The sequence below is a fragment of the Atractosteus spatula genome, chromosome 12 (assembly GCF_055471065.1).
Source record: "Atractosteus spatula isolate fAtrSpa1 chromosome 12, fAtrSpa1.hap1, whole genome shotgun sequence".
Taxonomy (NCBI): domain Eukaryota; kingdom Metazoa; phylum Chordata; class Actinopteri; order Semionotiformes; family Lepisosteidae; genus Atractosteus; species Atractosteus spatula.
This window is the reverse complement of record NC_142717.1, coordinates 36,629,404-36,645,911: the sequence shown is the minus strand read 5'-3', so window position 1 is coordinate 36,645,911 and position 16,508 is coordinate 36,629,404. Positions and strand designations below refer to the sequence as shown.

General features: G+C 39.9%; 1 protein-coding gene across 3 annotated transcripts in view; it reads left to right on the top strand.

The window, feature by feature from the left end:
• Positions 1 to 16,508, top strand: part of LOC148822989 (oxidation resistance protein 1-like) — a 177,681-nt gene that overhangs the window by 139,937 nt on the left and 21,236 nt on the right. For all 3 annotated transcript variants that reach the window (XM_088929377.1, XM_088929374.1, XM_088929375.1), the window contains 4 exons: positions 6,734 to 6,886; positions 7,779 to 7,963; positions 9,643 to 10,430; positions 13,428 to 13,596. In XM_088929377.1, the coding sequence (XP_088785503.1) occupies positions 6,734 to 6,886; positions 7,779 to 7,963; positions 9,643 to 10,430; positions 13,428 to 13,596 (1,295 nt within the window). The remainder of the gene's footprint in view (positions 1 to 6,733; positions 6,887 to 7,778; positions 7,964 to 9,642; positions 10,431 to 13,427; positions 13,597 to 16,508) is intronic.

The following is a 16,508-nucleotide window of genomic DNA, read 5'->3' as shown; positions in this document are numbered from 1 at the left end:
ATTCCAGTCCAGTTGATATATATATATAGTGAAGCAACAGTAAAGGAATTCTGTCCATAAAAATACAGGTTAAACATTAATTTGCCTAACAAACCCCTACCTACAAACAATAGAACAAAACAAAAACATTTTTAAATCTTATACTCTGTGAACACATTTACCTGTTACCGTTTTAAAAAGATGTATTCCCCACAAATGAAAAAAAAATGTGCCCTATAAGCTGAATTCACATCAGCATTTAAAAAAAATTAACATTTTTGTGAATGGGAAAAAAATGTTGACATGACAGTATAAACAGCAATTGTGTTACTTCCAGCATAGTAAGATTTGCAGATTGTAACAAAATGAAGCAACTCTCACAGGTATCTTAAATAAGTAAGCAGAGTCCATTTTGGGTGCTCCTGGAACTTGGGAGAAGTACTTGAGCGTTCTCATGATGGAATGTATTGACAAAGAGAAATTCCATCCGTTGTCTGTGGGCGGCTAATGCACCACCTGTCCTGGAAGCACAGGAATGGATGTCCAGTTCCTGATTTCTCTGCCCTGGAGGGGATAGCAGTCCAGCGCCAGGGGAAATGGACGATTTAGAATACTCATTCCTTCCCAGCATGTCTTTAGGAGGTTTTAAGGAAGCCAGAGCTCCCAGCGAAAAAACAGGTGAAAACATAGGAAGAACACACTGACTCCTCACAAACAGATGCCCAAGGATGGGATTGAACCCGGGACCCCTGAGGCAGCAGCTTCACAATTTCACCCTTACAGGAATTCCTACTTCAAAATTCAGCACACGCCTCATCTTTCCTGTTTCCTGCTAACATCATTAATCTCCTTTCTATATACTGTGGATACTTGCATGGACACACAAGTGCGCACTTTGTTTAATAGAGAGTATGCTTAACAGGAATGAATCTGAAGTGTTTCTCTGAGGTTCCTGTGATCTTGTTAAAATTAAATTTCCATTAAAAAGGAGTCCTGGAATGCATGACAATTAAACTCAAAGTCATGGTCTTTTAGCAAGTATAAATGTTCAACTCATCACGACTTACGTTAGAGTAGAGGTGTTGGCAAAATAATTTTTTTCAGTCAGCCCAGCATTGTAATTTTCTTTATAATTGCCATTTACTGTGTGACTGTATTTCTAGACAGTTTAAAGTGACATTGTAAATGTTAAATAAACATTGCAACTTTTTCAGTCAGCTTCTGTCACAGAAACAGGATTTTTCCTTACTGTTTCTCAGTCCAGGCTCAATGTGATGAAGGGGGAGTTAAGCTTTAGAAAAGTCGTCTTGACATTTAGAGAACTTAATAGGTTTATGTAATATAGCCTAACAAGCTGCTGATTATACCCTTTTAATAAAATTATTTCACAGATGCAAAGTCTGACGTTCTGGAGAGTGATACAGTATGGGCTGTGATACGAATTAATGATTTTAGTCCAAGAAGTGCTGAAGTGTTGAGTACTTATTTAATTGATTTTTAATTAGTTATTTTTTATACAACCAAAGGAAAAGGTTCAGAATGCATCTGTGCAAGCAACATATTAGACTGGTTGTCATGCTTGAACTGATGCTGTATTACCAATTAAGGAATTATTTTACATCCTTACCATTGGCAGTGGTATTTTTGTCATATTGCAATGGCTTTCTTTATTGATGTTTTCAAATCATGTGCTTGGTGGATAGGTCAAGTTTCTAAACACATCAGGATGGTCACTGTCTCAGTTCTGCCTCTTTAGAGTTTGTTTCCTAGGTTAAATTTAGATCAGGTCAGCCTTAACTGGCTTCTGTGAGATGTTTTTTTTTTTTAAGTGGTGGTGATTAAACATTTAATATTCTTTTTGTCTAGGCTTGGATTTCATTTGTTTTCTTAGAAAGGAGTATGACAGTTTAAACAGATCTTTAAGAATTCGTAGTGGCTTTGAGACTTGTTTACTGGATTCATGAGATTATTGCCAGTCGTTACTAGAAGATAAAACATTTGGAAAAAATAGCTATGTAATTTATGTAAGCCAGATTAATATGCAGTTGAATTTTTAATATGAACATAGCACCATAATATCCTATAATGAATGCATATCCTTAACACTTCTTGAACAGACATCTACTGTAGTTCTATGACGGAAATATCCCGGCACCCTGCAGGAGAAGGCTGTGTTTGCACTCATTATAATGTTTGGCAAGACACTGGATTTCTGTCATTTCAAAGGAAGAACAAGTCATTTCTGTTCCCAGTGCCTTCTGTGCCTCTTGACGTCGGCACTGAGCCTTGCTGCTTATTCACTGACCCCTTCCTTTACATTTCCTCACACGTCCTGCTGTGTTGTTCTAAATATAGGGACTATAACCAAGTGAGCGAGACAGGAGAGGCCACTTTAATGGCTGTCATAGGGCTTTTTCTTCATTTGAAGAAGCAGGAGATTAATTACAACACGCCTGTTTATTGCATTTATGTGAGGAGATTATTCTTTTTTTTTATTTTGTTGCTTTTCTGTAGGAAAATGTAGGACCTAAATTACTCACCAATTAGTACCAAGGATTTAAATGCCTAGGGGTGAAATTCATGATTGGTTCAGCGGTTTCATTTTAAATTGAAAAAGATGTTATGCTCAAGAAAGCTAATAAATTATGACTGCAATGCATAATGTTTCCACTGTGTGGTGCTACAGATTGTTACAAGTTTAAGGGTACTGGTGGTTTTAGAGTTATTATAGAGTTTTAAGCTGATAAACATCAAATATTAAAAATAGTAAACTTTCAACAGAAGCCTAGAAATCCTACAGTAATTAGGCACTAAATTAACTTTCCTATATTGTTGTAGGTTCATTCATTGTATTTCAGATCATACTGTATTTACCCAGTGCCATTTCAAATTTTTGAAACAGCTATGACAGGTAAAATGATCTGTTTTTCACAAAGCTTTTTCTTTTTGAAGTGAAACATGGGAAATTAATGTCTGCGCTTATACGTTTTCTGATAATGTAACTGTACTTTTTTTCAAATTTAGAAAAAACCTACGTTTTACACTTGTTTTTCAATGGGAAAGAGCAATTAACTCTTAAGATAAGATCACTTTATTGGCCATATACAGTTTCTTCAATAGGAATTTCTCTTTTCGCATACCCCAGCTTGCTCTCCATGAGACACACAGGCAAGGAGAGAAGCTTGGGATCAGAGCACAGGGTCAGCCATTTATGCAGCACCCCTGGAGCAGCTGGGGTTAAGGGCCTTGCTCAGGGGCCCAACGGAGCAGGATTCCTCTGCTGGCCGCGGGATTTGAACCGGCAACCTTCCAACCACAGGCACAGATCCTTAGCCACAGTGCCACCACTCCACCCTACTCTCCGGTTATGAGTTATCCAGATGTCTGGATAACTCAAGACTACAGACTAAAATAATTAGCTGGCCTTTGCGAAAGCAAAAATGAAAACCAACATTGCTTAAAGGGCTTTGTTATTGCATTAGAGATAACTGACTGTTGCATTTTTTAGACGGTAGACTTTGATTCCCCCAGTTACATTATGATGATCATATCCAATATAATTATGGAAGATGCTGTCTTTGTTTTTCCTTCCCAGTCTTAGTGATTTAATATTACAGTGCACATCCAAAATGTGATGTTTGATTTAATTTGTGAGTTTGAGTCAGGAGAGTGGGGAAGTCCTGATGGAATCACTGTTGAAGTCTGAAGGAAGCCAATATTCCAATGTTCTTTTTCATGTTTCTTATTACCATTCCCATATTTCAATGTTTTTATTTATTATTATTGCTAACCATTCATATACATTTAATGAAAGGTCCCTGTGTCTTTCTTGATGTCTTTCTTGTGTTTTTTTTTCTTGAAGGTCTTGTTAAATTCTTGCTCTTTTACAGTATGTATTTACATACAGTACTACATGTCAGAATGAGGATGCAGGACCACACATATCTGCAATGTGCTGCCTTTAATGTTGGACAAGAAGCCTATAGCAGTGTACATTGGGGCAGTTCTGATAGATGCAGATTATTTAATGCATGGCTGATGCACTCACTGATATTTTTACAGCACAAAAGATCTTATGTACTTGTTATCTCCCACACACTCAAATGGGTTTGATCTGTATATGTGAAGTTGCAGTGTGTATGTGTTAAAATGCTGTGTCATGTTCAAAAGAAAGTGCTTCTCCAGAGACACGGCAGTGGCTCAAAATATTTTATTAATGGACAGAGAGAAATTGTACAGCAGAGCAGCTTTCACACTTTGTGAAGCATGAGTGGCTCAGCCAAAGTTAGAGATGCTTAAAACATAAAGTTATATTTAGATAGTAAGGCGATACAATTTAGGTTTATAGGAGTGTATAGGGGTATTTCTGTAGTATTCCTTATACTGGGATTATCTCTTAAAACTGAAGTTGAAAAGAATTCAGATTCGTACCACTATAACTTGCTGATACAACTATAAGAACTTGACAATGATGGTGGTGTTTCTTCTTAGGCAGGTTGTTAATAAATCATAAGTGTTCAGTACAGAAGCAAGATGTTTTGTCCTACAGCTCTAACATTTTGCTTCAGATGGAGCCTAACCTTCAATGTTTTATCCTGTGCACCAGACTGTTGACATTTTAACCACTGTAATGCAAAAGAGGTCTTTTAAAACTCCAAAGTACAGACTCTGGTACATTTGTTTTGCATAGGTTATCATGTATTTTGAATAGTGAGAAAGTTCATGGGGTTTATCTCATGACAACTTTTATGTCTTATACCATAATATTTATTATAATGGTGTGTAGAAATATACAAAACACCACAATATAGTCAGCAACTTTGAACACAAAATATTTATAATAAACCGTTGGATGAAAACAATATTTTGGGTATGTAAAGTTGTCATTTATGACTCGCAAACCTTTCTAAAGCACTGCTATAGGCAGAAATGGGCAAAGTAGATCTGACCTAGCAAGCCATAGCATTTTAGCTGCGAAGTATTGACTACTGCATGTTGAATTGTGATACTGTAGTGATATGAATTCCAACAACTGTGTTCCAAGCTTTTCTTTGGGTGGGAAAATTAAAACGACCCTCTCAGTCAGCTTTGGAGCGTTCTGTCGAGTCTGTCAAGACACGCCGTAAGTTGGCTCTGTTTTCTTAGTCCTTCAGCAGGCAATATTAGTCCTTTTCAGCTGATTTTATGGCTGTCCTCCACCTTCTTTAGGAACTCTAGGATTCTGAAGTTTGTTGTCAGTCCACAGCTTCTTTGAACATCTCCTTCATGCAGTTATGCTACAGGTCTTCAGACTTCACCAGGTCATTAAATTGTTTCATAATTGTAATTAACTGCGAGTATGTTTTAACCTTTTCACCTTTACTGTATGTGCCTAATATTAAAGTGCTCTAAAAGGAAAATAGGCAATTCTCTTAAGTGTTTAAAATATCGTTAAACTCAGATTTAGCATTGTCCTCCTGCTTCTTCATGAGCAGATAAGGTCGGACAAGCAATGGTGTGTTGTGATTCAACTCAAAATACATTCTTTGGTCTTTTTTTCCTTTTCTGGGTAACTGGGATCAATTGATTAACAGTAGTTTCTCTGAGATATTAATATAATTATATCTGATAAAGGCTGTCCAAGAAAAGTTAGGAAACCTGTTATTTTCCATCCGCTACATGGTGAAATACAGCATGTACATAGTTCAGCAGGGTTTCTAAAAAAAACTGTAGATTCACAATTTTTTTCTGTCGTGATTTAAAGTTAAATACCCTCCGTGTGGCACTTTGTAGATTGCATGCTAGCTTTTAGACCCATTCTTATATCTGTTGGGTAATTTATTCCAAGCTTTATTGTCCAACAGAAAGTACAGCTTGCATGGTGATTCACTGCAGCAATGGTAATAATTGTCAGGCCTTTCTACCGCATTGACATGTAAATGAATAAGTGGGGACAAATACTTATCATATTGGTTCTTCCACTAGTTTTTTCCTTTCATGCAGTAAAGGCAGTCTTTCAGTATATTTAATAGCACATGCTGGAGGCCTCAAGAAAACGCCATTTCAGGTTTTTTTTCCTCATTCTGTGACAGTATTTTGCCATCATTATCACTTGTTTTGGCGTTGTTGACCTGACAGTGTGAGGACTGAATCCTGTACAATGCTGGGCTATACTGCATAGTGAATGCATAGTGTCATTCTTTCTCCGTTGGAACAACACGCAGTTTATAAAAAAACCATCTAGGTACAAATAAGGACTGTAGCAGAGCTCTTTCTCGTCAGACACATTATACTCTCCCTGCTGCTGTCATCCGTGCAAAATCGAGACTTTTTTGTATTTTGAAATTAACAGAACTGTACTCCTCAAATAGGCTGGCATAGTGTAGCGGTAATGAGACATGTAGCAGACAGGTTGTAGATTCAAGTCCCTGCTGTAGATGCTGCTCTTGTACTCTTTAATGAGGCACTTTACCCCAGTTGCTTCAGTCCACTGAGCTGTATAAGAGGGGGACCAGCATTGATGAGGGCATAATCCCTGTGACAGACCAGCGTCCCATCTGGGGGTGACTGGGTTGGGGGGGGAGGTATACTCTTGTCCACTTAACACAACAGGAATGAGGATGAGCCGTGGCCCAGTGAGCCACTGTAGTTCTGATATGGGCTTTATGTTAACCGTTACTCCTCAAATGCAGATCCACAGACACAAGAACTCATCAAACACGGCAGATATCCATGTCCTGGTTGTTAAGTGTCGGCCTTTATGTCCTCTGTACAGGATTCAGATGGAGTCCCGAGGAAGGAGGCCACCTCGTCCCCAGCTCACACCTGCACCCGGCCAGCCAGAGTGGTATCGTCCACCTCGGAGGAGGAAGAAGCGCTGACCGAGAAGTTTCTTAAAATCAACTGCAAATACATCACGGATGGCAAGGTGCACCTCTCGTCTCAGCCCACTGGAGCACTGTAGTGTAGCAGTAAGAACGTGAGAGGGGGCTACAGCATGCACTCAGCATGCTTCCACACCACATCACTGACAGTGCCTCCTCTGGGACATCCCAGAAAGGAGAAAGGCATAGAAAAGAGCTACTTATTCAGATTCACGTGAATCTGGAATCCTGTGTTACTTGCGTGGCAAGAGACGTAATAAATGGTAACTAATGATTATAGGGAAACAGTAGCAATTGTACTATAGGTGTTCCTCTCAGTGTGTGTGTGTGTGTTTGGGGGTCCTTAGCGTCCTAAACTCCTTAAATGGCACGTGAATGCAGTGGCAGAGCTAGCCATACGCGAGAGATGGCAAAAACTGAGATTCGTTCTGTAATTATACTTTGAAATCTGGCCTGATTTACTTTTAAGTGAGGCACAAAAGCCCTTTGTTTGATGGATAGCTAAAGTAAGAATCCACTGGGGTTTAATAACTAGACAGAAGCTCCAGTAATAGTATGTATTATGAGATAGTCTTTGAATCTTACTATGAGAGTTACCACATCTTAAAGCCCGATTACAGTTTTTTTACAGTGATTCCGTTTCTTGCTCCATTTGTTTTTGTGCCCATTATTGTTTTTGCTGCTTGAAGAGCTCCCTGCTGACTCCTACAGTCAAAAACAGTTTCTTGAATGCATGAGTGATACAGAATGTGAGGTAGTGAGGTAGAAAACTATGTTCAGTCTCCCAGAATGCTTTGCACAGTGCTTCACAAATGGGCATATGCAATATGCTGCAGTGCCGCACGACCTCATGGTCAACTTTGCAAACCCTTTTCAGAGGTTGCGCCCATGTGCTGCTGCAGCAGAGAGCTTTAACTGATCATGGTGTCTTCTTAGGGGGCAGTGAGCGGTGTGCTTTTGGTGACGCCCAACAACATCATGTTCGACCCGCACAAGACAGACCCCCTGGTCCAGGAACACGGCTGTGAGGAGTACGGCATCATGTGTCCCCTGGAAGAGGTCATGTCTGCCGCCATGTACAAGGAAATCGTGGACAGCAAAATCAAGGAGTCGTTACCTCCGTAAGAGCTGTTTCTTATTGTACTGCCTCCCACTTCAGAGTACAGAATTCACCCCAACCAAGAATGCAAAAGATGCTTATCATTAGTTAATATGTACGAGTCCCCTAGTTTTAGGGGTTAAGGAAAACCTAGTAACATAGCTTGGTTATTTTCTCTGGCTGGGGCAAAAGAATCACTCATTTAACAAAATATGGAAACTGTATTTACAGCCTTGCTGCACTTCATGAATTTTCGACACATTCATTCCAGACAACAGATTCCTGAGCATTTTCTTTGCTATGGAATATTATGTTTTAATGCAGCAGTCATATTAGGTAGGCCTGATATGCAGTAGAACGTCAAATTATTTTTACGAGGTTCAACATATCCCATCCTAATCCATTTCTCCACATTTGCTAACTTACAACGCATTACCAGAGGTAATAGTGTGGTGGATTTATCCATCATATTATTTTCTTTTTATAACCCTTGTGCATTGGAATCTAGAATTTTCTATGCCCATCCAGTTTGGAATCGCTAGTTGTTTTAGAAATCAACTCTGGCAACAACTCCCGTGTCCTCTAGGGAGCAGGTGAGGCCTGCAGCAACGCACATGCCCCACGGTGCCAGACAAGGGCGTTAGCACCAGTCAGAGGAGCAGGGCCTCTCTCCCTGGCATCAGCGCAACCCTGCGGCACCTGGCGAATCACAGGAGTCTTTGTACTGTCAGAAAGCTAGCTGATTAGCTGGGGCTAACTGGTCCCATTCCTAAGCCTCGTGTGCGTTGCTGACTCACAGTCGCCATCGGCTAGTGGTATTATTATTTTTAAACAAATGCCGGAAGTAACAATGTGAAAGGCATGAGTGGTACGAGTCACATGGCGCATTTGAGCCAAACGCCGTCACTTACAAGGCATGTCCTCTGTTAACTGGAACAAGCGGCAGAGATGTGGCACCTGGGTCTCAGGGATGCTTCCCTATTCTGTAAGGCAAGTGGCAGATTAATGATGTCATTTGGTAGCGTTTGACACTGATATATATTATTTGCTGTGTGGGAGCAAGGATTGTTGTGTTGAAAGATTAAAATGATTGTGTTAATGCCAATGCTATTGTAAGAACAGTCAGAACACATCTCAAAAAACTGTCAGCATGAAGATTAATACCAACAGCAAATGTCTGTGTGTTTGTGTACTCTACTAGAAGGGACCTAGAGCAATGACTGTTTATAAGGGATACTGCAACACTAGAAGGAGTGCAGAGTGTAGCCAGGGTTGTATTTGATCTTCTGAGTGATTTTTTAATGGATAAAGTGAAATAAAGCTTTTTAACTTTGAAGGAAATACAGGGGAGATCTGATCGATGGTTTTAAAATTGATAAAAAGAAAATGGCAGAGTCAAAACAGACCTCTACTTCAAATTCCTCACAAAGATCAAAGAGCAGGCTGTAACTGCAGATTAAGTGCAGCTGAATTCAGGATTTAAAACATTCGGGTGGTACTTCCTAAACCAAGGGTTTTCAGGTTTGTAGAAAACACTTGCCGAGTTGTGTTTTTATATTGAGTCTCAGGAGGCGTTTAAGATAAGTCTTGGTGATGTTCTTGGTTCGTGAAGTTGCTTGTATATTGTGCAGGTAAGCCAGATAGTATCCTTTTACAGTGTATGTAACCTTACGTTTAGTCAGTGTGCTTGTTACTTCACAGAGATCTAGAACATCTGGCATCTGGGAGAGATCCCTGTCACTTAAAAAGAATACCACGCAGCAATACAGACGAGATGGAGCTGAGACTTCGGGATACAGGGAATGATAGCACCAGCACAGCTCCACGGAGCACAGAGGAGTCATTGTCGGAAGACGTGTTCACGGAATCTGAGCTCTCCCCGATCCGGGAAGAGCTGGTGTCTTCTGACGAACTGCGGCAAGACAAGTCATCGGGGGCTTCTTCAGAGTCTGTTCAAACCATAAACCAGACTGGGGCAGACTGCTGCCTTGTCTCCGAGACTGGAGAGCCTCCCAAACCGAGTGCTGAAGACACCCCCACCCAGGACAGAGGTCTTGTCAGGCACAGGGCAGAGGGGGAGAAATCGGAACCGGCAGGAAATCCGGAGGAAAATCCGCCCCAGAGCCAAAGCCCCAAGCAGTCTCCGATGGGATCCAAACAGCACAGCACGGACAAAGAACCGAGCACACCAGCCTGCAAAGACCAGCATTCCAGCTGTAAGGGCGACGCGGCAAAGTCGCGCGCCGGCTCGGACTCGCGGGGCCCGGGAGCTGCGGCCGGGGACCCCTCCGGCAGAGAGGGGCCGGAGAAGAGCAGCCTCAGCAGGGAGCAGAGCTGCGACTCGGAGACCGAGGTGCAGGAGTTACGGAAGCTGTGGAAGAGTCACACTATGCAACAAGCCAAGGAGCAGAGGCAGCATGTCCAGCAGCCACACAAAGAAGTGAAACCGAAACCAGGGAAAGTCATAGAAGGACTATTGCCACTGGAAGGTATGTTAAGGTTTGTGTGGTGGTGCCTTTTAATGAACAGCTACTTTAAATGGTTGTCTTCCAAATAAATGGTTTTGCTTTGTGTTCTTCATAGGTAAATGAGCCCAGTTTTTATATGCAGGTGACTTTTTTTTTACAGTACTTACAGTTCTGTCCAACATTCATTATCTTCATCCTGCTACTCCAAGGCAGTAAGCCAAAGCACCCTTCTTATTCACGTAAGGTTAAAAGAATACTGTTGACTGAAACCTGGATTAAGAAGGAATTTGATATTTATGTAGAAACACAGAGCCGCATATAAAATGTAGCCAAAATGATCATTTGTGGATCTCGGGACTAATAATAATAAAAAAGTCATGGTGTGTGATGAGAGACCTTCTAGTTAGTTTGTCATACCAATAGAAATATTAGTTTACCAATTAAAAAAATGACTTGGTAACACTGGTTACACTTCTTCACAAATATATTTAATAACTTTGTAGAATAATGACAATTATAATAAGATAAGTACTTCACAACATTCACAGTAATTGTAGAAACAACACAATAGAAAATACAGCTGAAAAGCACAACCACCCAAGGCAACCAAGTACTGTGGATGATTACAAGGCTTCATAAACTCTGCAGACACCACGGCCTTTCCTTAGAGACTAGGGAAATAAATCTAAGGATTGGAAACCAGGAGTTTCAGAAACCTCCCCGATCAAAACCTAAATGCCAAGCAGAATAGCTGTGAAAAGTAATTCTCAACGGCTTTAATTATCACAAGAGCCAGCTGAGCTCCACCTTTTTTGTATCTTGCCCTGTCCACCTCTCACTGTGTACTGGAAAGGCTTTTCCCCAGTCAAATTACCCTCATTGCTTTCTGTAATCAAAGGACTCCTGCCATGCACTCACTCCTGTCTCCTGCTTTAGCGCTTGTTCAGCTCCTTACCTGCTTAATCCTGGAAACCACCTGATGCCAAAAAACAAAACCCCTGTCCTGGGTTTGATAACAGTTTGCTTGTGTACACAGAAGGCATTGCAATAGCAGTCAATCAAAATAAGATGTGAACCCTGGATACTGAATCCATTACTGAAGAGGAGCACTGAACTCAGTCAACAGGTTTAGAGTGTACCTTCCAGATACCCCTTGCACTAAAGGGCTAGTTACTGTAACACACAGGTCACAAATGTCATGTCTGTCCTCAGTTACTATAGTAACTTTGACAAGTATAATGAGAAAATCCTGTTTTTCGTTAGTTTTTGGGATCAGTACAACTCTCCTCCTTCTAGTACCTCATTCTTCAATATCTTACAGTATTCAACCACTTAACCATTATTAGCACGTATATTTAGAATGTGCTGTGCAAGTGGCATATTTGATGAAAGCTCAGCTTACTACTCTTTCTAAGTGCAGTGCTTCTCTATTTTATAGTAAAATTTGTCTCATAATTTGCAAGGAAAATGTCCATTGAATTAGTCTGAAATGCAAAACGTTTTCCTACTGCTCATTTCTACTCTTCTTAATATCTCGGCAACAACTGCATTGCCATTGAAGCACCTCGAAGATCTAGACTATCTGAATTGTATATGTAACAGAACAGTATTGCTCATTCTCATTCATTGTAAGAGCTCACACAGACTGGCGCGTACAAGCATGGACAGTTTTAAGACAGCCATTAACTTAGTCTTTGTGTCTTTGGGAAGTTGGATGAAGTGGATACACCTGGTGAAAACTCCTACAGAGTTGTCTGGATAGAGAGAATATGCAAACTCTGGGCAGCAAGCATCCCAGGCTTAATCAAACCCAAGAGCCAAGAACTAGGATGGCCATGCTAACTGCCATGCTACTCTGTCACTCTGCACAGTGTTCTTGTTCTGAAAATTAATCTTTAAGAGCTGGTGAGCCTCTGCAATGAATTGAGCTGGTGTTTCATGGGTAAGTGACACTGGGAAAACTCAGCACATGCGCAGTTTTAGATGCATGAATTATTTTTCTTCCTTTGCTTTGTTCACATAGTCATTATTGCTCAGCAGTGTAAGGAATGTATCCATGTCATACTGTACACTGAAATGTATTCTCTAGAAGGTTTTTGGGAAGCATGCCTTTTTAATGATTAAAGCCTAGATTTGAAATGTATTTGAGGTTATGACTGTCAGTGTAAATAATTAGGATTGTTAATTGAAAACCACTAGAGATGAAATTATTTCAAATTGAATATCTTCACAGTGGAGTTTTAAAAAACCTGTAGTCTGATCTTGTCAGATCTCAGGAGCTAAGCAATGGTGAGCCAGGTCAATGCTGGGATGGGGGGACTTCTGAAGAAAACACAGGTTGCTACTGTATGTGGTACTGGTTGACCAGTAGGTGGCGTTCTTTCGTCTGGGCTGGAATTTCCAAACCAATGCCCCAGTATTGTGAATGGGGACACTGTGCTATAGGAGGTGCTGTTTTTCTGACATCAGGACCTAACTTTACTTCTATATTTAAAGATCCCACACTAGCCCTGGCATCCTGGCTACAGTTTGCTCTGCATGATTTGGCCTAGAGTTTCCCCTTAATTCAGTTTGTGCAGTAATTTATCATTAACTCTGTTCATTTGCACAAAATCTAGATATTTTCATAACATTTCCATGATCTTTCATAATTTCAGGCAGGAAATATTTGCATTACATTGTCTTGTACAGTTGTGTTGGTATTTCAAGGGGTTAACAGTGATTTCACGTATCAATGACTGGAACGGCAAAGACATTATGGCATAGCCAATCTGTTTGTACATTAAATTAAATGTAATTAAATTAAAGTGCTGTTACACGTTGACATCACTTAGTCTTAATCTAGCCTGCTTTCTGATGTCTAAGTTAAAAAGACCTGGTCCTGAAGAAAAGCCTTTCAACCTTATTTTTTATCACGACATTTTGAAGGTGCTGATTGAGATGGTAGAGTTGAGCCCAATTTGACTGGTATCCTTGCTCATCCTGACCTGAAACCCCTGTGCGTCCTGAATACCGCAGGTTCTGTCGTCTGCAAGGAGAAGAGGAGGCACAGATCTCACAAGTTTCTGTGTCTGCGGGTTGGGAAGCCCATGAGGAAAACCTTTGTGTCCCACGCGAGCGCATCCATGCAGCAGTACGCACAGAGGGACAGGAAGCACGAATACTGGTTTGCAGTGCCGCAGGAAAGGTGAGACACGATTACTGTATGTATGTAACAGCAGACGCTGTTAAAGAATCACCTGCCACAGCAGCAGAATTCGGCTCAGTAGTTACTGTGTGTCTTCTTGCCTTTCCCAAGATAAGGCCCTTATAGCCTGCTCACAGCAATAGAATTTGCATGATATAGAATGCGAACCTGTGCTTGATTATTTGGGAGTAGTTGTAAACAGCGTCTTGGAGTGCTTATTACTTTGAAATATATTGGTGTGTTTTTACTGACTCACTTTAGAAGAAAAAATAAATTACTTTAATTTTAACTATTTCTTGTCTGTTTTGTGGTTTGCCATTATACATTAATCATTTTTTTCACATCGTTTTTTTTTAATCTTTGTATAACATAATCTCTTCAAGTACAGCGCCTTGTGAAGGATGTTTTTGTTTGAAATTTGCTATGCAAATTGTTTGGTACTTTATTACTATCTTTCTTCTATATAGTACTTTCTGATATCCCTGAATAATGACTTTAAAATATAATTGTTGTAAATTTATCATGTATGATTTGTTGAATTTGATGTGTTATACTAGAATGAATTCTAAAGTTTCTTAAGTGCCTTTGTGACCTGAAATTTAATTATGTGATTAGATTAATTCTTACAGACTTCCATATATTTTTGCTTGCATCATGATTGCAACACTCCAGCTTACTCTACCAGAGCAAGTGCAGCTGTGTTCAGACCAGTGTGTGTCCTAGCTTCTGATACATTAAGCAGACTGAGAGTACCTGACCCATCCCTGGATGGGACCAGGGACCCTGATTCATCTCAGGGCTGTTTTACTCCCAGCAATGCCGATACCCTTTCATACAGCTGGGTGGACTGGAGCAGTCAGAGCATACCGAGACATACAGCCCTCGTGTTTACTAGGGGATTGATTCCACAACCCTTAAAGCGCTACTTCCACTTACAGTATGCGTGTGGTAGATTAATCAGTGAATTTATAACAAATAATTGTTATGACATTGCATGTGACAGCCATGAGTAAGTAGGGTAACCTTGAAAATTCAGACTTCATAGTTTTCCATACAAACCTTTGGCAAATTTGTACAAATGTACGAGGCTAAATGTACTATGTAACTAAGCATAGGCTCACGTTTGTACTCCATGTAAAATACAGTAGTTTTAAAAAAAAGAACAGTGTCATACTTTATTTCAGTACAGCCTTAGGTGAATCAGTGTCATTTTTTTTCTCATGGTAACTGTAGGTAAAACAGCCATGCTTTAGGGGGAAAAGGCTTAAGGATAAGATGGGATAAAATCACTTTATTGGCCATATACAATTTCTTGTATTTGTCTTTTCACATACCCCAACTTGCTCTCCATGAAACACACAGACTCACAGACAGGGAGAGAAGCTTGGGGTCAGAGCGCAGGGTCACCCATTTATACAGCGCCCCTGGAGCAGTTGGGGTTAAGGGCCTTGCTCAGGGGCCCAATGAGGTAGGATTTCTCTGCCGGTCGTGGGATACGAACTGGCAACCTTCCAGCCACAGAGCCACTGCACCGCCCAGGGCAGTCGACATGGGTTTCTGTGTAAAGCAGCATGCCAGACATAGTGTCCCCTTTCTGCTGCTATTACTAATTGTGTGAAATGACTGAATTTCACAGTCTAAAGTTTTCCTGCAATTTACTGCATGTCAACATTTGTGTGTAACAGCTTGTCATTTCAAAGAGGATCTGTTATAGGGAAACAAAGCTGTATTATAACCACAATTTTGTAGCAAATTAGTCTAAATTGCTCCAACAACTTAATCAAATTAGTCGTATCATAAAGGGGTCTGTTGTTTACCCCAAATCTTCAACTAAATAAGCCATGACATTATTTTACTGTTCTGTACCACAAGCACTTTGATATTTGATTACGGTAGCTAACTGGAAAGAAAAACACATGATTTAAACAGAAGTTTGTACCAGCTATAGTTAAGATAATAAACTTTTATTCTAGTTGTGACATTTCAAGAAATGTACTGAATTGGTTTTGATTCATCTTATTTTGTTGTTTTCATTTGTTTTGTATGTTTTATTGTGTAATACAGTTGATTGCACATGTCATGTGTTGCCAAGAGCAGACTCTTGAAATTCTTAACTTACATATAATTTATAGGAATCTGAAGTTAGGGTTACAGTGACACGTTATTCATTTAAAAATCTGGCTTGTTTTTTCTGTACTTCCCCATCGTGATTGAGACAAGTTGCAGCATGACAGCAAAGCAAGCTTTTTTTTTTTCAAAAAGCAATCACAGACTCAATGAGCAGTCTAGTTTTACTGCATTTTATCAAAATTCATGCAAAATGCTAACTGATGCATGCCCCAGTTGGCTGATGACACAGAAGATGCGCACAAAATATCAAAATCCTGAGCACGCAGAGATTTAAAAAAGATGTTTTCGTCGTTATCCCATAGTACACCACATACTGTAGGAACACTCAGTAGCAATCTGGCACTACATTCTGTTTCTGTTCCTCTGAACATATCTTATTTTGTTTGTATTTTTCTAATTGTTTCTCAAAAAATCATTACTTTGTACCTGACTTACAGGGAAAACTTTTTTGCACTGAGGGAAACCTCTTTTGATGTAGGTCAACTTCATACTGCATAATACTGGGTCCTATAAAGGATTCTTATTGTAGAAATATAGCAAGGAGAAAATGTTGGTATTATACAGTGCTCTCAAAAAGTACTGAGACTGCAAGGCAAAACTTATTCTTGCTTTACAATCCAGTAAACTTGTATTTATGATCATGAGATAAATACAGTAGGAATGATACATGCCTTATATGTTTGGTTAATCATATATTTGATAATAGTAGTACGAATATAAACTTTGTGTTAAACCCAGTGATTTCAAATGACCGTAAGTATTGGGACTCATTTACATTAAGT